The 23,916-nt window shown below is 38.2% G+C and overlaps 1 protein-coding gene across 6 annotated transcripts in view; it reads left to right on the top strand.

Annotated features, from left to right (window-relative positions):
• The window catches only part of LRP1B (LDL receptor related protein 1B), a 671,639-nt gene that overhangs the window by 352,230 nt on the left and 295,493 nt on the right, over positions 1-23,916 (top strand). For all 6 annotated transcript variants that reach the window (XM_027900055.1, XM_027900058.1, XM_027900056.1 and 3 more), the window contains exons 3-5: positions 3,641-3,760; positions 5,784-5,912; positions 12,898-13,155. In XM_027900055.1, the coding sequence (XP_027755856.1) occupies positions 3,641-3,760; positions 5,784-5,912; positions 12,898-13,155 (507 nt within the window). The remainder of the gene's footprint in view (positions 1-3,640; positions 3,761-5,783; positions 5,913-12,897; positions 13,156-23,916) is intronic.

Raw genomic sequence — 23,916 nt, forward strand, 5'->3', positions numbered from 1 at the left:
GGAGTTAGAGGAATATGAAAGTCAGGAAGCATAAGAGTGACATGGGTGCCTTTGAGAAAGCAGAGTGGCTTTTGTAGGAGATTTGCAGCACAACTTTAGAGAGGCTCATTCATGGGGATGTAGGGAAGTAAAAAAATGCAGCCCTTCATGTTTCCTGTGGAAGAAAGAAAACACGGAACAAAATGACCTAAATCAGAGCTGGATGAATTGTCACTACTCCCTGGGCTTGGAGAAAATAGATCATCCTAAAGGCACTCACAGCTACTTCTGCTACCCTGTATTTCTGCAAATCTCAAGGCTTGCTCTGCAGCTCCTTGTCTTGAACTGTGGGTCTGCTTGAGAGCTATAAAGCTCTCTCCTGTTGTTTTCTTCAGTGCAGCCTCTTCCTTTAAATCTTGCAGCAGAAATACCTTGCTTTGACAAATTCAGGGGTTTCTGTGGCTATGATAAAAGCTCAGTGATGCTCATTCCTCACTGCCTGTGTACTTTGTAAACCATTTGTCGTCGAGAAAAGGAGACCAAAGTGGGTGCGGAATTTTAGAAAGGACAAGAAATGACAGTCCCTGGCTTTTATCTCTTTAAATATCCTATATGGAGCTTTAAAAATATCAGTGTTCTGCTTCATGATTTTTCTTTGCCTCCTTACTTCCCAAGAAACCTGTTACAAATCTAACCAATCCATAAATGTATACTCTGTTCTTCCACAGCATGTCCTTCAATATTTCAAACATTGCCAGAGGCAAAAAAACTCCTGTTTTCTTCCAAAGGTTTTCAGGATCAGTGTTACAGCTAGTAAAATAGAAAATAGGTTTGCTATTTTACTTTTTAATTTTCTATTTATTAAAGGCACTTGGCAGCTGTCTTAACAACATGCCCTAAATTTTGGTCAGCCCTGAAGTGGTCAGGCAGTTGGACTAGATGATCATTGTAGGTCCTTTCCAAATGAAATAGTTCTATTCTATTCCATTCTATTTTATTCTACTTTTTTTTTTTTTTTTTTACCCTCTACATTGTATTTTTTGATTTTCCACTTGAGGATTCCCCTACAGATCAGTAATAGAGCAAAAATATTCTGAAGCCCAAATTTGGCAGCCAGCAGTGCTTCTTAAATGGTTTTGTGGGGATGTCTGGTGGGTTCGAAGAATTCCTGGCTGGCTGCTGTTAACCTCCAGTTAGAATTAGTGTTACAGGCAAGCGATAGCTTGATTCTTTTCTCAGATGGGCTAAAATGAGAGAAGATATTTTGGTTTTCTCTCTGTTCTTGATAGTGGGCCATGAAACATGTCTTTTGAGATAACAAATTTGTAATGATTAGGTTAATTAGTCAACAGGATCAGACAGTATTCAAAAAACTGAACGTAAGGACTTGTGTAAGAAAAAGAAGTATGACTAGAACTCCTCAGAACAAGCCCTGTTCTATCAACAGAACTTACCTGTCATAGAATCCTAGAATGGTTTGGGTTGAAAATAAAGACCATCTCCTTCCACCCCCTGCCATGGGCAGGGACACCTTCCACCATCCCAGGTTGCTCCAAGCCCCATCCAACCTGGCCTTGGACACTTCCAGGGATGGGGCAGCCACAGCTTCTCTGGGCAACCTGTGCCAGGGCCTCACCACTCTTACGGTGAAGAATTTTTCCAGCATCTGATCTAAACCTACCTTCTTTCAGTTTAAAGCCATTCCCCTTGTCCCATCACGAAATGCCCTGGTCAAAGTACTTTTTAATACTTACGGTAAGGAAAATGCAACCGTTTTGTTGTTAAAAGCCACTCCCATGATATTACAATAATTTTAAATCAATGAAATGCAACAGTTTTGTGAAAAATATGAGCAAGTAGACTGTTAGTTATTAACTTTCCCTCAATGGATCTCACTTGCCAATTTACTGTTGCTGTTCTCCAGTTTTACTGGCTGTGTGTAGGTCCCACTATCCTGGTTTAAGCTGCTGGCTGTCTGCATCCATTGTGGAAAGAGTGAAAACAAGCCAAGTCCTGTTTGTGAGTCAAATAGTTCTCATCCAGTAAGAGCTCCTGGCTGTACAGCATCAGACAAATATTTGAGGAAGCAAATTATAGGTTGTAAAGGATTGTTGATCCACGTTTGCTTAGAAAATGAAACATAGATGTTGATTTTGTTCAGATAGACGTTAAATAAACAGATAAAATAAAATAAAATAAAATAAACCTGATCTGGCTCCAGCTCCACATCTCAGCATGCAGTCCCATTTCAGGGTGCCTTTAGGGAAGTTCTCTGGTTTACTTTCTTTGTTGGACTTGTTCTTGGAAAGGTGTAGCAGATTTAAGGACTGGACTAGGGACAGGAAACTAACAAAGCCAGCTACAGCCAGAAATATACATTATCTTCCTATGCACAGGGGCACAAAAGGCTGAGAAATATACCACAAACCACTGGGAAAGTGGGCATGTTTAGACAGTGTGTGATTTATCAACCTCTAGGCAGTCTGTAGGCTGTGTGGTGCATGGAATCCTAAGGAATGCCCTGAGATAATTGTATGAAACCACATTCTTTTTCGAATATTTGCATTATAGCAAGTGGTAACTTTGGGTGCCAGCCACATCCACTTTTCTCCTGAAATTTCAGCTTTATTTTGACAGCACTTGTTCCAGAATGGAAGCTCCAGGGCTCAGATGCTTATGCAAACTCTTCTTCATATTCATGTTCATTCTACTCCCAAGTAGAACTTGGTGAATAATGATCAGACAGATTAAAACTTCCCACATGTTAAAATACAGATTTCTCTTTTTCCTTAGGTCATAGCCAGTTACTTAAAGTCAACCCTGTAGCAGAAACTTTCTCTGTCCATTTGCAGGTTATTTTCTGATCCATCTGCATACAGGTTTGAAAAATATCCTCAGAGCAACTCCTTGAGCTGTTTTTCTCAATTTTTTTTCTCATTTTCCTGGAGGGAAAAATAATGTTCATTAAAATACTGGCTTTTTTTATCAGCAAAATTATTGAAATGTGTCAGAAGGCTTGGGGCTGAGAAGTGTTGGAGGGGGTTTTGTTTAATTTTGTGCTGTTTCATGCTGGAAAACATTACAGTCTATATTTCTACAATATTTCTTCAGTTTTTTAGCATCATGTCTTGTGCTGATGATGTGTGTTTAAGCAATAGGTTTTATGAGGTATGTCAGTAGTAATGACATATAGACTGTCCATAGTTTATCCAGCATTACATGTCCAATGTTATATTATTGAGGCAGAATGTATTCCCATTGATTGCTGTGAAGGTTACGTGTGTTTCAGTAAATCAAAACAAGTTTTAAAAAGTTAGAAAATCAATTTATATGAGGAATAGGAAAGACTATAGTTGTGTTTTTTTGTTTTTTTTTTTTTAATTCCAAATCATTGCTTTGATTGAAAATGACTGATGTGCAAATATGGATGTTTAAGCAGAGCAACAGTAAACCTCTATAATAAGCTTGTGAACAACTTCTGATAGAAATAAAATGCTCATTTTCATTTATTAACTTGCTGAAATGCAATTTTCATAACGAGCATTTTTTACAATGTGTTTGTGTTATATTTCCAGCTAATGTAAATAGTGGTGGTGCTCTTAAATATATATATATATGAGTTAAAATATTTAGTAACATTTTTCTCTATTATTATTTACAGAATTGCTCCCCAAATGCCAACAGATGAATTGCCAATACAAATGTGCCATTACCAGGAACGGCACCAGGTGTTACTGTGAGGAGGGATATGAAACAAGCAGTGATGGAAGAAGCTGCACAGGTAAACAAGAAATTCCCTATAACATTAACACCCAGATATCCTGATGGTTCCCTGATGGCTGTCAGGGACAGGGAGCTGGTGGTAGCCTGCCAGCTTGTTACAGGAGGGAGGGAAGGCTTAGACAACATTTATTTAAAAAGTCCTGCTGTTGAGTCACAAGGTGCAGAAAGGACTCCCTTGCTTTCTAAACTCCTTCTCAGAGAGGAGTCCAGGTGAGGCTGAATCCAATCTTAGCCTTGGATTATGTCAACAGTTTAAATTTAAGGAATTACTGAGGTGTGATTGAACCGCTTTTGTCCTGCGAGTTTTAATTATTGACAAAATGAGAATATTTATATAAAATTAATCATTTATTATTACAAATGATCGGACAGAAATATTTACTAGGCAATATAAAAGCTAAAACTACTAGTAGTATAGTATAAGATGGGACTATATTGAAGCAATTATATTAAAGCTAGCAAAAAAAGAAAAATATTATTAAGTAGAGATCTGATGTAAGTCACCCATGCCAGTGATTGTGGGGAGCTCTCTTTCTCTCAGCCTTAGGGAGTGTTCCTGGAGGGCACCCCAACCCAAGGCAGGAATCTCCACACATATACCCCTAGAAGGGTTATGTCAGAAGAACCTGCCTGTATGAATGGGGACTGGACTTCTGTAGTGTAAAGTGATTGACTGCTAGTCTCAGATTTACAGGCCAGCTACCGGCTTATCTGTCACATCCATCTTCAAAAAGCTGGATGTGTGTTTGAAGTTTGATGAACCAGGCTGGTTTTGACATAATTCAACCCCAAAATCAGCACAGTGGCACCACTGGTAACTCACACAGAGAGCGAGTGGCCCCAAAATGTGAGTCAGGGCCTCCCTCCTGACTCTTTGATGCTCCTGTGCCCCAGCAGTAGCTCCTCTGAAGTTACTGCAAGGAAGCAACCCCAGCCAGGCTGCAGGAGGTGGGGAGCATTCCCCTGACTGACAAGCTGCAGCTCATCTCTGTGAGCCCCCTCTCCCTCCAGACCTCACTGCCAGGAGAGCCTGTAAAACTTGTAAAACGTGTTTCACCTCACGCCCATAAAGTCACACCTAGATTAGAATTTGATAAATGAACGCTCCCAAGGTCACACAACTTAGCCGGGAACGTTATTTTGGTGTAATTAATTGTAGAGTGAAACTGGTGTTCTTTTCCATTTTTGAAATATATGGCTTGTTAATTCTCCATCCAGGTATTTGTTTCCTGTTTTATTTTTTCTCTTTTAATAATCGTATTGGAGTTCTGTTGCCTTATGTATGTGCTCACTACCAATCACACCTCCCTCCAACTAGCAGTACTAAGCCAGATTATTCATAAATGTAATTTATTATAAGTTCTTGCACTCTATGCTTGTCATGTTTTGTGATTAAAAATATATCTCGGGACATAATTTCAGCTGCAGTGTTTTTAGGATATCAATTTATTACTTAAACCCTCAACCACTGTTAAATAGCATATCTTGATTTTATGGTATTATGCCTGTGTACCCTAGTTTCTTTATATTTATGAGAGGAATATACAGTTTTTGATGTAGTGGATGATAACATAATGTAGAAGTGGTGACAGTTCATTTAAGGAACTATAAGACATTGCCAGCAAAAATAGGTTGAGAATGATAATCAATTATTTCCTCTCTTGAAATGTTGCTTCATTCATCAACCCTGATAACTAGTGGTCTCTAGTACTAACAAGGACCCAGATGTCTTCCTAACGTGATGGAGGCTTTGGATACTACTTGAAATAACGAAGGTTTTATCTTTCAAAATTAAGAACTGGTAAATGGGAAAACTCCTACCCTTGTGTTTGGTTACTGGGGTAATTTCAACAGCCAACATCCATGATAAAATCATATATTGAGAAGGGGAAGCATCACACGTGAACCATCACACCATACTTACTTAATGATTTAAATGTCTCTCTTAGAATTCTGAATTTTATTGAATTTCTTTTTTTTTTTCCCAATCCCTAAACAAGATCTTGTTACTTTCCTTTTAGATATGAATGAATGTGACACGTATGGAAGCTGCAGCCAGACGTGTGTAAATACAGAAGGATCGTACGCTTGCAGCTGTGTGGAGGGTTATGTACTTCAGCCTGATAACAAGTCCTGCAAGGCCAAAAATAGTAAGTTTTAACATTTTTTTACCTTGCTGAAAATATATTGTGGTTCGATCCCGTCTAGAGGGTTCATGTGAAAAGACAAAGATGAACATGAGTGAGATGGACTTTCCCCTCCCTCTGCTACAAAAGAGCCACTCAACAACCTTGGAAAAACTTTTCACATCTGAAGGCAATACTCCAAGGGCAATATTAGAAGTTATTATCTGGTTATTATTAATTAAAGTGAAATACTCGATTCAGCCAAGATTAGAAGAGTTCCCAGTTTCCCCGTTCATAAATAAATCAAAGATTTTCCTAACACAAACAAGAAAGGCTGTTTACTCTGGGAAGACAATGGAGACAGGGGAAATGATCATGAGGTAATTGTACCCTTAGGATAAAAAAAAGACATGAGGTTGCTTTGTCCTTGCATTATCCCAAGAGGTAAATTTCATGATGTACATATTCACACAAGGCTTTTTGTTGATAAGTGCATGTTTTCATTAGTTATAGCGAATTGGGAATCTGAGGAAATTAGTCAATTGTGTTTAATGAGGCAGTATTTTACACATTGTTTTCTTATTCAGCGTATTGAATTAACAATGATTTTATATTAAAAACCCCAGAAAGTTCCTTAAGGAATTATTCAACATCCACAATGCTGCAGCTCCCAAGTTTATGCCATGTTTGTTATATATTTTTGAGTCTTCATTTTTGTAGCTATTTTGCCACCAGAAAATAAGTAGGACTGCTGGGCTTTTTTGAGGCTTCCTCACCTAAAAACCATTGCTAAATATGTTTTGACTGAGCACCACTGAGAGTTACAGAGTATTTTACTGCTTACACCATTTTGATCCACACAACATAGCTGAGCATTTTTTAAAAAAAGTCCACAGTGAAGTGGATAAGCAAGATAAGAAAGTCCTTTCATAAAGGAATTTTACAATGTAAAAATATTTTAATATTCTTCTTTCTCCACTACATGAAAATTAATAATGGAATATTCGATCAGGAAACCCTCATGATTTCCTCAGGCCAGTACTGGGCTTGAGCTGAGCCATGGAGTTTCCCTTCTTAGACCAATAGGTATGTTTTACTACTTCATCATGTTTATTTTACCCTAGTTTTCACCTTTTCTGTTATTTTTGGAAAGGAATCATCACTCATGAGAAATCCCTGCAGGACAATACAAGCCAAGATCATGAATGTTGCTCATTACATTATTTTTGTGTGTGTCTAAACACAACTTTTCCTAGAATTAATGCTGGATTAAATTATCAATGTGATTAGTATTTTTGTCAGATATTTCATATGACACAGAAGTTATAAAGGAACCTGAATGAATAATGAAGGTGCTTTTATTGCACAGTTATGCAAGAGCTTGTGATAGTTTGTGTTCTTTCACTGGGTGGAAATTGGGTGGAAATTGGTGATTTTTCCATGTGCTAGATGCACATCACTTTACTATACCCTCACTGCTACAGTCATAATTTCCCTGGTCATAGAAACCAATTTTCATGAGTTTCTCTCCTGTAGGATGAGGTTTGAGAAGGGACAAAAATGCGGCATGGCCCTGCACAAATAGACTGGGGGAAAAGTATGTAAATCCAAACATCCAGAATGTCTAAGATGTCACAGATCAAAAATGAATCCATATCACCTTGTTGCACAGAGGGAAAGGTGTGTATAAGTAGGGTTAGGGTTAGGTTAGGATTATTGCTTCATCTGGGATATGACACCGAGTGAGGGGCATCAGACAGGGCAACTTTGGATCAGTAGAACAGAATCCAGGAAAAAAAGGTGTCTAAGGGAAAAAAAAAACCAACAAAACAAACAATCCAGGACGTAGAAAAATTATCAACTTTTTTTCCTTAAACAATCTAAAGAAAATAAGGGTGGAAAGAGTGAGATCCCTGCTTTGTCTGCATTTGGCAGAAGTGGTTGCCACACAAACAAAGTAAATGAGCCAAGGAATATTCCACTCTGCGTGTAAAAGCTGTGAAAGACGAGAAGCAACACTAGAGGTTAGGTTAGGCATTGTGGAAAATTTTCATTATTAATGACAGGAGATCTGCTAAGAATGCAAACTGCCACCCACATGGTGATCCTACGCACGACAGAATCCCAAACACCAAACCATCAACCCTTTGCCTCTGCAAATGGAGAATATTTATGAGCAGTGGGGTGGAGGAGGTGCTGGAGGCCCCAGATACAGAAGGTGCTGAGCAGGTGTCCCTTTTTTGGGTCTGGAGGAGCCCTGTTCTGGGTCAGGGGATAGTGTGGTGACCTTGTAGGTCTCCGTGAGCTCTTTCATGGCCTCAGAGCCCAACCCCACCCAACCAACTCTCTGCACGTCATGGTTCAATTAGCAAAGTTCTCAAAAACTGCTTTTTCCTGCCCTTCAGGCAGCCACACGCTCGGCTCTGAAGGTGGTGAGGTTTCTCCCTCATTAAATTCTGCATTTTTTCCCTCAGCACAATTGAATAACTTTGGAGCCAGAAGCTTTTAGCTGCCCAGTCCCTCTGGGGAAGGATGTTAAAATAGGCATCAGAACAGCTGGGTTTTTTCCAGACTTTTTAACCACATTTTATTTTATGAATAAAGAAGTAGTTAATGACTTCTTCTAAGGTGAAAGTGAAAAAAGATATAGCTTTACTGAACAGAATTTTAGAACTTCTGTGTTTACCAAGTTTTTATGCCTATATTGCAAGGTCTTCATGTGATGAGAAGAGTATTTAAGAGAAGAAAATTACAGAATTGGGAGGCTTTAGCTGAGGAAATAAAATTCATCTGTTTTCCAAAAGTTCGTGGCATGCTTTATGTCTCCAAAACCTATGTAGAGACAAATGCCATGTGGTAAGAAGTATTTGCCATGAAGGTACAGCAGGATGAACTGAAAATGACTAAATGAAACTTTTTTTGGGGGGGTTATTTAGAAAAAAATTCAGCACTTTTAAACTAATTTGACAGCACAGCTTTCTTGTATAATCTCACAGAACTAAGTCTTGAGGCTTTAGAGATAAAACAACCCATTTGTGGGGCACGTTATGGTTAAACATCAAAAATAGTGTCAAAACAAAATGGGCCTGCATTTTATTCAACACTGTTCAATAATATTTCAGATTTTTATACCGTACATGTATTGGTGAGAGCAAAGTACTTATGATTTACAGTGCACACCCCAGCAGAAGGGCGTTTAAGCTGCTTATCAACACTGAATTCTGGATTTTATCCTTTTCATATCATTGTGGTGGGAAAAAAAGCCCAACTTGCTGGCATTTCTGAAGCTTTTCTTCCAGAGAAGTAGGTCTGTTGGCAGTGCAAAACACCTTCATTTCTGATTTGTTGTGGCATCGCTTATTGATCTGTATTTTAGACAAGATCAGGGAGGAGGGAAATGTAAGTCTTTCATCTTTTCCACTACTCTATCTTAAACATAATTCAAAGGAAAATGCTTTCATTTTAGTCAAGAAGGATGAATCATAAAACTTCCCTGGATTAAAGAGCCATTCACTTCTTATCTTTCCCATAAAAAGAAAAAAAATAAAAAAAAAGAAAAGAAAAAACCTGTGAAAAAATAACACACATGAAGCCCACTTATTTGAAAGGCTGCTGCCAGCTCACTTTAACTCATACCAGATCTGTCCACTCAACTTTTCAGCTTTTGTTCTTGAGGAACAAACAAGCAGCTTTTGTGAGGAAGAATACATGATTTCTTTAATATCTTCTCTTTCGTTTTTCATCAACATTGTGCTATACAGTAAGTCAATTTAAAAATTTCTGCAGGAACTTTTAATATTTTTGTATATACATATATTAAATAACTATGAAATCACCCTTATCTGAGCAGCACTGAAAGAAGCAGGTTACCTACCCTACTGTGAAAAAACCATGATTATCTGATACAATCCATCGAATTATTTCGTGTAGTTCTGCTTTAAAATTATGATTTCAAACTCAGTAATCTAGTTTCTAGATTTTTATTGTGTAATAGTGCCTGGTGAACAGAACCTCTCAGCAGTGCCACGAGTCCTTACCATGCCTTTGTTTGCAGCCAGGTTTGATTACAACTTCAGCTCAAGAGGTTCGAAGCTAATTCTTGTTAAGAATTCTCTTGTGTCTTAGACATTAATACTAAAATATAACCTTTCTCTGGAGTCTAGTGAGGTATTAAATCCTCGTTAAAGTTTTCAACAGGTCGGTTCAAAACAGTGCAAGGAAAGATATGGTTCTCTCTTGCAGCCTGAAACCACCGTGGTGGCTTTGGAACTGCAAATATCCCCTGAGCTGCCTTTTCTTTGAGGCTTTGTAGATTGCAGAGAGTGGAAATATCCGACTTAGCACAAAGTATAAGAGCAAAAATAATAGTAAAGGTCTTTTCACACTGCTGGTAGTTGGGAAAAGAGTGATTGAATCCAGAATTAAGCAGTGGTATTATTTTGTGGGAAGAGAGAAGCTGAGCACAGAGCTGTCAGATGTAAAAATAAATCCCCAAACTCAGCAGGATGCAGATGGAAACACACCTTTGGTACCAGTCTGGGAAGCTGGGGTGAGTGGGTGATAGGGACAGGAGCTCTTAAGTCTGGCTCTGTTCTGATGGGTAGCAAAAATTGATAAGAACAGGGGGGGAAGAGAGATTTATACTGACTGCAAATGGATCTACCTGGCAGATTTAAAAGAAAATTTCTTAACAAGAACCACACTGCCTTCTCTTTTGGAAAAAAGAAAGAAAACAAGACTAAGGGGCTTCACTCATGGCTTACACCACAAGGGATTGTTTCACAAAGGAATTAAATCCCTGCAGTTGATACATATCTTCTGAAAAAAAAAAATTAAAAAATCTTACGTGTGGAACTGAGTCATGGATTGGTGGAAGTGAACATAAGGATGATGAGGACAGCTAGAAAGTCCCAAAAGAGGACTTGCTACAGAAGTGTGGTTTTGCAGGTGTCAGTGTGGGATTTACTGGAGAGGGGAAAGGTGTGTTACAAGTTAGAATATGCATTATGAGATGGGAAGGAATAAGAAAAGACCAAATGTAATTAACTTTAGGAAGAATACTTCTTGATCCCTTATAGAAAAGAAGTACTTTACATGAAAAAAAAAAAATAAATCATCAAGCAAGATTTTTAAATAAAAGCTGATAGTACCAAAGAACAGAATTTAACACCTACTGCTGTGGGTTTGAGCGAGACCACTGAGCACTGCATTCACTGAAGCATTTTTTTCTCTTTAATCAGACCTCCTGATGAAGTATTATTTGTTGAAACCTTTTATTTATTCACTTTTTTTTTTTTTTTCACCATTTAGACAGTTGGAATTGCATACTAAAATTTTGAATTAGGTAGACTGTTGATTGAAAGTGCTCCATGTCAACGCAGCGTTCAAACACCCCTTTGAATAGAAGCAGATTACATTGGGGTGAGAGCTCTTGACTTGGCAACACAAATATTTTTCACATGTGCTTGAAACTGCAGTGAGAGTGCCTGTGTTTTGAGGTAATTGTTTTTAAATCCAACATGCAAAAAGTTTGCCCACTTGACAACATTATTTACTTTAGCAAAAGGATGGGGTGAATAGACATGTTGCAGTGGGGTTGCACATGTTGCAAAGGACAGCTTTCTATTAAGTGATTCCCATAAAAGTAAATCATTGCAAAATTAGATATCACTGTTATTCCTGGTAAGCCTGAGATGATTTTTAGGATTGCTGTATCTTCCTCTCTCAGAAAATCTTCTCGTAATGTCCTGCATCAGCTCAATCTCACTTGGAGCAGGACTCTGGTTGATGAACATCTCACAGGAAGGGGATTTTTCAGAAAGCAGTTTCCCTGTCCTCTATCTTAAATACATACATCTGTTGGATGCAGTTTTTTCCAGCCAGTTCACATAGTCAACAACATTTCTTCATTATAAATTAAAGCAAAGCAATGTTGCCCCACTGTTGCAAACAAAGGGGTTCTTCCCAGGGGAAAAAAAAATCCTCGTCGTTCAGAGACTGATATTTATTTGCAGTTGAATAAATCAGATGAAAATTTTGAAACCAGCCCTGAATAATCAGTGGAGTAACATATAAATAAAACATACATCTAAAGCAAGAACAGCTGATTTTGTGCCCAATAGATAATGCTAAATATATTGTATCTCAATGAGAGTTATTTGTTCCTCTCTGTGGATAATGTAACTTTTTGAAGTTTTAACTTGAACTGGAACATTGTGTATTTTAAGATATATAATCTTAGCTATTATTTTCTTCATTTTTCACACATTGCTGAAGTATTTTGATGAATTACTGGCATGGTTTCTAGGCAAAGTGATTCAGATGATTGTGACAGCACTTCCAGTTGCATGTAATATCTTAATTTCAATGTCTGCTTCATATTTTGTCTTTGTTTATTACAATAGTAATGGTAACCCAATGGAAATGAGACACTCTCTTTTTCCTGTCAGGAACCTCCACTGCATGATTCTTTCTCATTTATAAAGGATAGTTGTAGTCCCATCATCTCTATGCTGTAGCCAGGTTTCAATGCATTAGTATTTTTTTTTGTTGATTTTAAGATCTTTTAGCAGCATCCACTCCTCAGTTTATGTCTTATTTTACAGACTCTAATATGAAAAGCACCTTACCATTTCCTGTGTACTTCTAAGTTCTGCAGGTTTTACTGGTCTTCATTCTTTTAAAAATTCCAGTAATCTGGATGGAAATAATTTGCATAAATTGTATTTCATTTTATGACTTAGGCATGAAAAATGTTCCAATAATGATACTTGGAATTAAACAGAAGCTGTGGGGTTAGGGTAATTAATTTTATTTAATGATGTGAACCGTTAGAACAGCAGGATAAAACAGACTAATTTGGAATATATGATAGTTATGAAAATAAAAACAAAACCAATTTATTGCATCTCTTACAGCAAGCAGGTAAGAACATTAAAAGCTGCATTAGAACTCAAAAGATTAATGTGGTACATACAGCCTGTTAATCCTTTCTTCACTTTGTTTTTAGAGCCTGCTGATAGACCTCCTCTTCTTCTGATTGCAAGCTCTGAGACAATCGAAGTTTTGTATCTTAATGGAAGCAAAATGTCTGCACAGACCCCTGTGAAAGGATCTGCAGTTCTGACGCTGGACTACAGCTACAGGGAGGACACAGTTTGTTGGATTGAATCAAGAGACCTCTCAAGTCAGCTGAAGTGTTCCAAGATAACCAAAGCTGGGAAGTTAACAGAGGAGTGGATAATAAACGTTGCTCAGTACCTTCACAGTAAGTATTAGGCAATGTTTTAGCAAAACAGTGGTGTCTGTCTCGACAAACTGCTGCAGGAGCCTTCTGAAGGATTTTGAGGCTTTGACACATTAAATATTGTAACTTAAAGAGAGGCACTTTTACATTCCTCACTCATGTATTCAGTGTGAGTTGCAGCATTTATACCTATGCAAAAGGTTTTTAAGGTGTGTGTCTAAAATGTGTGGAAGGTACAAAACCAGCAGTGCAGTGGAAGAAGAAATGTGAAATGCTTCCTTTTGTCTGGCAAACTAGTGCTACACTACACTTGGGAATGATTCTTTGCCACTGGGACAATATTAACAATGAAATAGGCACATCCTTAGCACAAATACCACAGGTATGTTAGTTCCTGAAAATACTAAAATATTTCCTGTTTTAGTGGAAACAAATTGCTGCCTTTTTTTTTTTTTTTTTCCCCAGTTAAGAAAATGCGTTTAAAAATGCGTAAACCCATCTCTCACTGAATTAGACTTTGCATTACAACGTTATTCCTCAGTCAGCTTTTCAATTTGTGGAATGTTGTTATCTTCTGAAGGAGCTGTTCATCCATAGACACATTAGTGTGAACAGATTGCTAAACAGTGTGCAGTCAAAAAATTTACAATTTTCTTCATCTTTCCCAGAAGAGATGTCCCCAGATCAGCTCAGAAACCACAGCACTGAGGCATTTAATGGTGGTGCTAATAACAGATTCCTAAAAACTCAAGACCAGAGCCTAAGCTCTGGACCTAAGCTTTTGAAAAATCCTTTTAAGGAGAGATGTGCGTCAAAGAATAGCTCTCAACAAATCTCAAACCCTCTGACTGCCCAGTTCAGGAATATTCAAATCCCAAATTTGATTACAACTCTTAGAGGTGCATTTCAAAGCAATTAATTCTTCATAGAAATTGTGCTTTGGACTATCGAGATAGCTTTTTAAGATATGGTCATTTCTGCAGAGCAAGGGTTTTTAATAGTTTCCTATTTTTATATTTACTAGAACAAAAAAATTATATTTAAAAAGCTCTTAAAAAATAGGGTTTGGGTTTTCTATTCACCCCTCACTGTGACCATTCTACTTTTAGAGAACACTCTCATTTTAGGCATAAAGCATATTTGTTTGAGTTTGGTTTTTTTGTTATTTTGTTTGTTTTTTTTTTTTTTTGCATTCTTCCTGTTTTATTGAAGTTTTTTTTTAATGTTGTATTTTAGAGGGCTTTTAATACTTTAGATATCTAAGTACCGTAAAGATCATGGTTGTAGCATTTGATTATGCTTTTTCAATTTGCTCTGCTGTCGATATTTTGTTTTCCTGTTAGTCAGAACAATGAAATTAAGTACAGTCCTTGGCAAAGCGTGTTTTGTATTGAACTGGACGTGTGTCTGTTCTGTCACTTGTCTTTATCATCAGAGTGGACCTGAGCACTATGGTTTGCAGTCCTTCACCAGTTGTGTCCTGTGTGCCTCTCTGTCTGTTCTCTGTGGTGTTCAGATCTGCCTTGGTGCACCTGTTTGTGAAATCAGGGCTGTATGATGGGTTTCAAATTAATACAGTGCCTGGAATTAATGAGCTGCTCATTTTTCATAGTGCTAGCACACACCAGCCTGTGGCCTCTAATATTTTTTTTTTTTTCTGAAACTTCATGGTTATAATTCAATCTTATTTAGATAAAGAGTAGTAATTCCCATGGACATGAACCAACTGCAGAGACTTGGTCCAATTTCTTCTTTGGTTTTGATTTGGGGAATAGGGATTGGAGACTTTAAAAACTCTGCTTGGAGCCAGGTTTGGAGCTCTGGCTGACAAAATCTATCAGACTTAGCTGTGGGGGTGTATTTCCCAAAACACACACATCCCCAGACACTTTTCTTGTGTTGCTGCAGCAGAGTGACATCAATTCCCATGGTCTGGGCATGTCTCCTCAGAGGGAAAGGCAGCATAAAACCTGCCTTTGTCCTGCTCTGACCCACAGCTCTGCACTGCATGGTTTCTGCAGGTTTGGTGGGGTGCTGGAGGTAGGAGACAGCAGGGACAGTGGGCTGTTCCTTGTGGAAATACCTTTTAAAAGTTCAATCAGAACTCATCTGGTGGAGAGTTGTTACTTGTTTTCACCCCCAGCACTCACTGCAGAAATTATCCACCTGATTAATACCTTCTCTTGCAGACCTACACCTGGAGTTATGCCTACCAGGGCATGGCAGGAGCTTTGTGTTGCTGTATCTGTTATATTTGCCTGCACAATTTGTCTTATAGGTCCTTTTGTGGCTACTGCAAAATTGAGTTTTAATTTTGAATTCTTCCTTTTCTTCCCTCCACCTTGTATTACCCATCAGGTCATTTCTGCCGTTTCTCTTCAACGTGTAGCACTACATCTGATGAGACAAATTAATTCACTTTAACTCTTTGTCAAGGATTTCAGCCTGAGTGTTCTCAAGTATGATTGCACTCCCTGGCAGCTCAAGCCAAATAAATGGTCATGACCATGGGGTTATCCACATAAAATTGTACATTCCGTTCTTAATAGGAAGCTTTTTTGTGTTTGTGTGACTAGAAAAAGGATATTCTTCAAAGTATTAGGGGGAAAATAATAGAAAAAGTTTTCTTAGCAGTGTTTGTGTAATTTTCATTAATTTTTTTTTTATCCTACTCTTCTACCGTCCTCTTTGTTAGTGTGAAAAAAAATCCTCATCTTATCTACATATGACACAAAAAATGGTAGAAAAGTCAGTTATACAAAGTGATTGGAACTGCTTGAAGTGGACTTATTCTAAGTGTTTTCTTCAGTGAAGGCAAATAAGTCTTGTAGTTAGGAACAAAGAATATAGATCATCTTTTAAGATGAAAGACTACATTTGGGAAAGCAGGGACTATGAAAATTACTTCATTTTTATGACAGGTCATACAGCACTAGCTCCAGGTAGTGAGTGTAAGCTTTGGATCCACAGAAGAAAGGAAATTACAGTCCTTTAGTTTCTAGCATTCTCCCTCAAAAGACAGTCCAATCTGACTTTATTTTGGAGTGTGTGTGTGTGTGTGTCCCATGTGGGTAGAATCAGATTCCTTTGAAGCACAATGTAACTTGCTCTGTGTTTGAATGTTATTCTGGAGAGGCTGAGGAGAGGCTGATCCTGCACTCAGCTGGTGCTTCCTGTGGGAAAATGGGGTGCAACTCCATGATGGCATTTCTTGTGTTTTATTTATTAAGCTAGTTTCAGGCTTATAAGATTTATTCTCTCATGGATAGGGTTTGTTTGATAGGTTTACCCTTTTAAATAAGGATAAGTTTCTGTAGGCACAGTAGTATCAGAACAGGCATTTTGTGTCTTGGGCAGGACCAGGCACTGGCGTGTTGTTTCATCTTTGTCTTTTAAGACCTAGAAGTTTTTTGAAGAGAAGCTGGAAAACTTCTTCTTGGAATGATTTATCAGAAAATGTCAGAGTCAAATAGGCTTTCAGAGAAGATTTTCCTATAAGGAGGCTGGTGCAACCACTGCCCATAGTTAAGGGACATGCTCCTTGACACTTCACTGCTAGCTCATGGTCCATTTCCAGTTAGTACAGAGAGACTTTCAGGAACAATCGTTTATTTAAAGTAATATCTCTTGCTCCAGACTAGCAAAAATTCTTTTTAGTGGCATGAATGTGGAAAATCTCTCACAATTTTCTGCCCTGCCAAAGCCACGGTGTGCAATTTTATATTAACGCTTCTGTGTGTTGGAGCTGAGGAATGGCAAGAGCAGCATCTCCTGGATGACAGAATCTCCTTCTCCCTCATTTTAAAAGGCATTTTGTGTCTTCATCATTACAAGCACCAAGCACCTCACATGCTCTCTCCACACAAGCACTGGGCAGCACAGCCTGGGTTTTAGCTGCTATTCTGCTATAGAGTATAACAAAATCTCTTCTGGGATGATGCGTCAGAGCATGATATTTTCCACTTGGCTGGTGTTCAGTTTCAGGTTCCCTTGGCACTCAGTTATCTCAGTACACCAGTACCAATCCTGCAGGGCTTGTGTTTAGCTTTGCCACCTGTGTTTTATACCCACAGACAGATCATACCTCACCTGGGAAGGCACACAGGCTTTTCTCTTGGCAGGTGTGTTTGGACAGGACTGATCTGGATGAAAAGAAACATTTTGCTGCTTCTGTGCTAATTCAGTTTTAACCTGCCAAGGCTGGAAACAGGTGATGGGCATGGAGAGGTGGCAGATTCCAATGTGAGAGGTATTTGCCTCTCTACTTGTGGAACCCAAAACCTTCTACTTGACCTCCTGGTCACAGGCCAAACATGGCTTTTTGGTTCTCCCACTTTTCTGATGTGATTGATGTGAAGACCGTCAGACAGGGAGGTCAGAGGATTTGGCCAGTATCCAACAGTGTCTGTTTGGTTACATTATTGTTTGTTTCTCTGGTTTTGGTCCTCCTGATTGCTCCTTCACCCCCTGACCTAAATCATTTCTTAGTAGTGACTATCCACAGCCATTAGTGCTGTGTTCAGAATAGCTTTTTCCTTTGGCATTGATGAGGCTCAGTCATTGAGGGAAACACTAAGCCCTGGAGATGGTGCTCCATTCAGCTTTCCTCTGAATTCCCATGAATATTCATGGCAATCAAAGCAAAATTTGGCTTACTCAGGAGGAGAAAAACTGTGAAGATCTGGGGGAAAGTGTTTATTCCTACATACAGTCTGCCCCAACTTGTCTCCAGACAGGCACTAAAAGCTGTCATACAGTTGTAGGATGTGTTTGCTTTTTTCTTCAGTGATAGACAGCCCATGAGCCTGGAGGATGCACAGGATTGAGAAGCCTTTGTGTTAAAGGTCATTTACTCCTCATAGGGCACTTTGGTAGCATTCAGAGCACCTCATACAGTAATGGTGGCAAACAGGAGGTGGGAAGAGTGTCCTAAATCATGCTTGTCCTGTTTGTGACATCCGCTTGGCTAATTAGCCACGGATAATCTCATATTGATGTTCTTGAACTTCTGGAAAGACTGCACAAATGCTGTTTTTGGAATAGTGACTTTTCTTTCTTTGTTCAAAGATTGGCTCCTTTTACTGTCCAGTCACTCGGTCTTCTGAGGTCCTGAAATTCTTCAAAACTGGCCTTCCTCATTACTATCCTTTTTTTTTTTTTTTTTTAATATTGGACCTTGTCACTTTATTATTCATGTCATATTCCAGGTGACTTGTGTTATCTCACATGGGTTCCAGCACAGGCCACTGTTGTTGAACTTGGTGATGCTTAACAGGGAAGCAGGTTTGACCCACATCTTGTTAGTTCCATGGGTCTATCACTGTCATTTATGCCAGACTGCATCTTTTCTGAGTCCTCCCTCATATATTCCTCAGGTCTGTTGGAATTTACACATGTACCCCTGTTTATATTTTATTTTAATTTTCATGTGCTTTTAGCTATTTCAGCCACAAGTCCAAATTTTTAGTTGGATATTCATACTCCATGATACAGGAAATGCTTTCTTTACATCTGTCCATAATTTTATTCTTCATTCTGGTGTACCTGGACTTACAGAACTTTTGTTCCTGTGTTTGACACAGCCTCGATGAGGTGCTTTCCTAGTGCACTATGGACTTTTATTCAGTGCAGGAGATGGCACAGTTTGATAAATGTCCCTTTAGGTACAGGTTTTTTTCTCCCCTGTAATGACAAGACTCTTTTGGAGTCTCAGACTGCACAGAAGCTTCTTTTTATCAGGTGTTTCTCTCTTTAGCTGCTGGCTACTCTGTTCTGCTTATTGGCCATACACAACCTTTTTGATGATTATCAGGTTTACTAGAAGAGCAAAGGTAGCTCACATTTCTTCATTCAACCTTTCTGTTCCAACAAGCACGATCAGTTAGATCTCATCCTTCGACCGTGGTGCATACTGAAAACCCATTATCCTTTTTATTGAATAAAATTCATATTATCAGGTCTGTATCTCAATGCTTGATTGTTTTTGCATGAAAGTTAGATGTAATCTGTATAGAAGAAATTCTAAGAGGACCTTCCATCTACTAGGCGGTTCTAAGTACTAGTTGGGAAGTATCTGTCTGCTTTTGGTGCATCTTTTGGGTACAGACTGTTCCATTTGACTTGAGAATTGTGCTACTGGCTTAATAGCATTGCTGTAACATTTCATTGTGTCACTATGAGGCACAAGCTGCCACGACAGAGACTCTGAATTGGTGGCATTTCCATCCAAAGTTAGGTTACCTGCACTTAATCCCTTTTGACACAAGAGCTATTTATTAACTGCTTGCTAATTGCCACAAATGGATTTTTTCAGTCGTTCAAAGATGTAATACCCCTATTTTTCGAGCTTTGTTACTCATCCAGCTTCCACAATTGATCTTGCATTGACACTGGTCAAAGCCCTGCCTCTGTCTTCTGCTCTTAGCAAAGCTGGTGTGCTGTCTGTTCTCTTTATATCTACTTTTCAGTGGTTGTGCCCTGGACAGTTAATTCTCAGACTGAGTACAGAAAATAAAAAGCCTTATCTCAATGGTATTTCTCAGTGCAATTTTTTTCCCCCTCTTCTCTAACTCCTAGGAGCCTGGGACAGTCTCCTTAATGCTGTCTCTGCAAAGAGACAAATTTTCTCAGTGCTGAATTGTCATATTCCCTTTTTCCTGTTTTTTCAGCTTCCTTACTGACCATTTTTGGACTTCCATCTTAATTAGCTTCATTATTGTCCTAAAGAGGGACATGACTGTATCTTTTTGTGTCTCCTTTACATCCCAACCCCTCCTTGGTATAAAAGCTCATGCACCAGGGAGGAAATCCAAGAGCAAGGCAGAAAACTCCCACAGAAGCAGAAAGGGTTTGCAAATAAGAACATGTAAATTTATCTTTATCAGGAAGAATGCTGAGGGACTCTTCCTCTCTGTCAAACTGAATTATTATGCTGCTTGTAAACCAGTAACATTTGTATTTTATGAACAGGGTTTTGAAGGTAGAATGAAATAATTGTGGGGGCTATAAAGATGTAATATATAGATAACTAGGTTGCTGCAAATATAAACCACACAGTTTTGTAGTGAATATTTTACAACAGCATTTTTATCCCCAGACAAATTAATAATGAAATAGAAGTAAAAATGAAGCCAAATCAAACAAAACCAAAAACCTCACAAGTAATTTTTTCTTTTAATGAAGTGTGGAATTAAGTGTTGCATGTTTTATGGGATTAGACACACATTTTCCCCATAAACCTTTGACATCCATATGCAGTGTGTTGGCTTCATTTTGGATTTTACTTGGTAGTCACTGCAACAGTTCTTTGTGATATGATTTTCACAAAAACTGAACTTGTTCTGCTTCTGTAAATCCACTGTGGACTTCAGTGAGAGCCAAATGTCCAGGGAGACAGAGATATTTGCATAGCACAGCCTTCTCAGAGATCAGGAGAGATGTTCCCTCAATCCTCTGATTCCAGCACTGGTTGAGTAGTTTTTTTGTTGGCTGATAAAACCAGAAAGTTCTTTTCTTTGTGCTGTAAGTGAAACAAGGACAGAATCATGATGTCTTTTACAACCCAAATTTCTGCCCCTTTCTGATCCCATGCAGGATTTACAGCAATTAACAGTCCTCTAATGGGGTTTCTGCAGTTTTTGGGCTCCTGACAGGACCTCAGCATTCACAGGACCTGGTCTTGTGCCTTTTTTTCCAAGGAGGAGTTGTATAGGAGATATATAAGAGACATACAGTTGTAACCTGCCTATTTCAGTGAAGTGGTTTATAAATTTGAGGCTTCAGGTGCACACTCTTAGAAACTGTCTTGAATGACAATAAAATATCTGATTAATATTTCAGTATTAGGTACCGTCAGCTAATTATATATGCACGACCTTTTTTCACTTTCTGCTGGTACTTTATATTGCCTTTCAAAAATTTCACACTTTTTATGGTTTAGCTAGTAGTTATCTTCTTAAGTGGAGATACATCTCTGTAAATGCATGGCACGTAGGATGTCAACCAAGTTTGTTTCATTTAGACTAATTAACAGAAAATTTGTCACATACTTCCAATTATTAATAATGCAAATATTTCATTAAGTCTTCAGACCTTTTTTTACATAATGCACTTTGGATTGTGTCATTAAAGTTAAATCTTTTGCCTTCCAAAGACTTTCCCTGAGACAAAGATCAACACTGCAGAAAACTTTAAAAAGTCTGTGTCTTCTTTGAAAGTACTTTTGGAATGAAGGGGACATAAAAACTGTAAAATCCAAAATATGGTTTGTTTACATCCAGCATCATAACTGGTACCATGCTCAAACATAAAAAATGAAGCACTTGAGCAATTACAGACCAGAGTCCATCCCAGGCAGAGATTTGTCAGTGGCTAAAGCCATAAGGGAACAGTTTGTTTTCAGCAATGAGCCTGAACTGTGTTAGGGATGCACTGAGCTGTCTCTGCTACAGATCTGAGTCTCCAGGGCATCAGTGAAGTTACCCATCAGGAATCTGCAGTATTTGCAAGGACTGAATCACACATACTGCCTGCTTTTGGGAAGCGGCAGGAAGAAAAAAATCTGCTTACATAACTTATGCAATTAAAAGAGTGATAGACTATAAACACAAATATTGCGAATTGTGATCAGATTTGTGGTCTCTACTAATTGCTTTGTACTACTGCAGGGAGAAGGGTAAACAAATATCATGTTTTTCAGAAATGATTATGAAATTGCTCATATCAAAGTGGATCTGAAATCAGAAGCTATGTATCTGATAAAATGAAAGCCTTAAGCTCTTGGCTGGTCTGCTTCCTGCACTCACCATAGCCTGGGTATTTCTGTGCTGGACTGGAGTCTATGACAGAGACACACCAAAAACTTTGTGTGTATCAGAATAAAACAAAGGGCTTGTTCTTCACTTGGTACTTTATGGGAGCCCCTCCGAAAAGATGAATTTCATGTTTGCAAAAGTTGATAAATCTATGATTATTATTTGCACTGTGGTGGACATGACAAATTAAAACCACCATCTGATTTGGGAGGTTTAATGTAGGATCACTTTCTTCAGGTTTTAACTTCTTTTATTGGCAGAAACAATGAATAGGAATAGTAGGAATATTATCGTGTTCTCAATACACATAATTGTGGATTTCTACTTAGAATGAAGGGAATTTGAGTTAGAATTTTCTTTTGACTGAAGCTTTGGAGTAGAACTTGAAATGCTGGAAACTTTATGGATTGTTTCAAAATTATGAAGTAAATACATTCCTTTTCAGTATTTATTAGTTGAGTTGAATAAAATAAAACGTTAGGTTTGCTTTCAAATTTTTAAGTTTAGTTTGAGTGGAGCACTTATTCAAAAACTGAAAAAATTGCATGTAACCAATGTTTTAAGCTGGGAAAATCACTTTTCTAAAGCCACACTTCAGCTATATAAATTTCTTCATTCTGGAGAAAAATGTTTGAATTGTAAATAATTAAATGAGAAGGGCAGGACATGCAGAAGGACTGATCTGCTGTGCAAAGCTGAACACCCTGTGTTTTACCAACAGCTCTCATTTGATGTGCTGGGTTTGACATTCACCATGGCAGTTCTGAGCTGATGGTAAAGTTGGGGTGGTCTTTGCACGTGTAATCACATAACATTTCTGTCACACTGTGTAAGCAAAAATAATGAGCTGACTGAGGAGTGTGTGGTAAATGTGCCACAATTTGCAGTTTTCACTCTTTTTGGCACTTTTGGATTTGTTTGCATGTTGTTGCTATTTTGCTTAAGTATATGTTTCCATTTTTTTATCTATTTATATTACTTTTATATTTTTAATATTTATATATAAGGAGGTAAGTATTTTCCTTTTAAGACTCAGAGAATATGTTGTTTAGTCATTGAGCCTGTCCAACTGGTTGCACAATTCAGATTTGTTTCAAACACTCATAACCACTGCATTAGCTTCAGAAAGAAACCCATTGGGAAAAGGCAACTCAAGATGAAGCAATGAGAAAATATTTTATAACAGTCTGTGAATGCACTGTAATCCATGTTCTGTGTCCTAAAAAAATGTGCACAGTTGGAGTTTTTGTTGTGTTGTGGCGTTTGTTTGTTTGTTTGTTTTTCCTTTTGGAAACATATACTTTAAGAGACAATTAGTCTTTCCTAAAGACAAAAAATATTATAGGCAAAAATCATTGCTGTGAGGAAGACAAGAGCAGGCCTTGCAAAGGGGACCTGGAGGAGGGTGCAATGCTTATCCAGGTGTTGCCTCTGAACTTTGAAAGTGTTGGGACAAATTCTTTTCACTGTTTACATGAAAGGAGCAGTGATTTAGGATTAAAGACAATATGCTAGTAGTCAGGAGACCACTGTTTTCCCTGAGATTTACAGGATGTCATTTAGCAAGTAATCTTGTCTTTCCCCCTCTAAATGTAGGAGTATAACAGTATTTCCACATGGCATAGGGATGATGTGAAGTTTCAAACCTTAAATGCTAAAATGATGGGGGATACACAAGGTAGGAGTGGTCAGCACAAGGCACCCAGGTATTCTGTGGTTGGCAAGACATGGGATTATGGCCTCATATCTTCCTGAAGTGGCCACTTTTGGAAAGGGCTGGAAGGTTTCTGAAAAGCAAAGGTCAAGTTCTGCAAATATAGCTCATTGAGTGTGAGCCATATTTCTGGAAGCAACAGCTATTTGAGTGATTTATGGGGCTTGTAATGGAATCTATGATGCTATTCTGTTTTAAGGTAGTGCTTGGGTAGACCAATAGTGGCAGCATAGTGGTGATGATAGAAATAAATAA

This window comes from Empidonax traillii, unplaced genomic scaffold (genome assembly GCF_003031625.1).
Source record: "Empidonax traillii isolate 1590-97213 ecotype Southwest subspecies unplaced genomic scaffold, ASM303162v1 scaffold702:size1046427, whole genome shotgun sequence".
Taxonomy (NCBI): domain Eukaryota; kingdom Metazoa; phylum Chordata; class Aves; order Passeriformes; family Tyrannidae; genus Empidonax; species Empidonax traillii.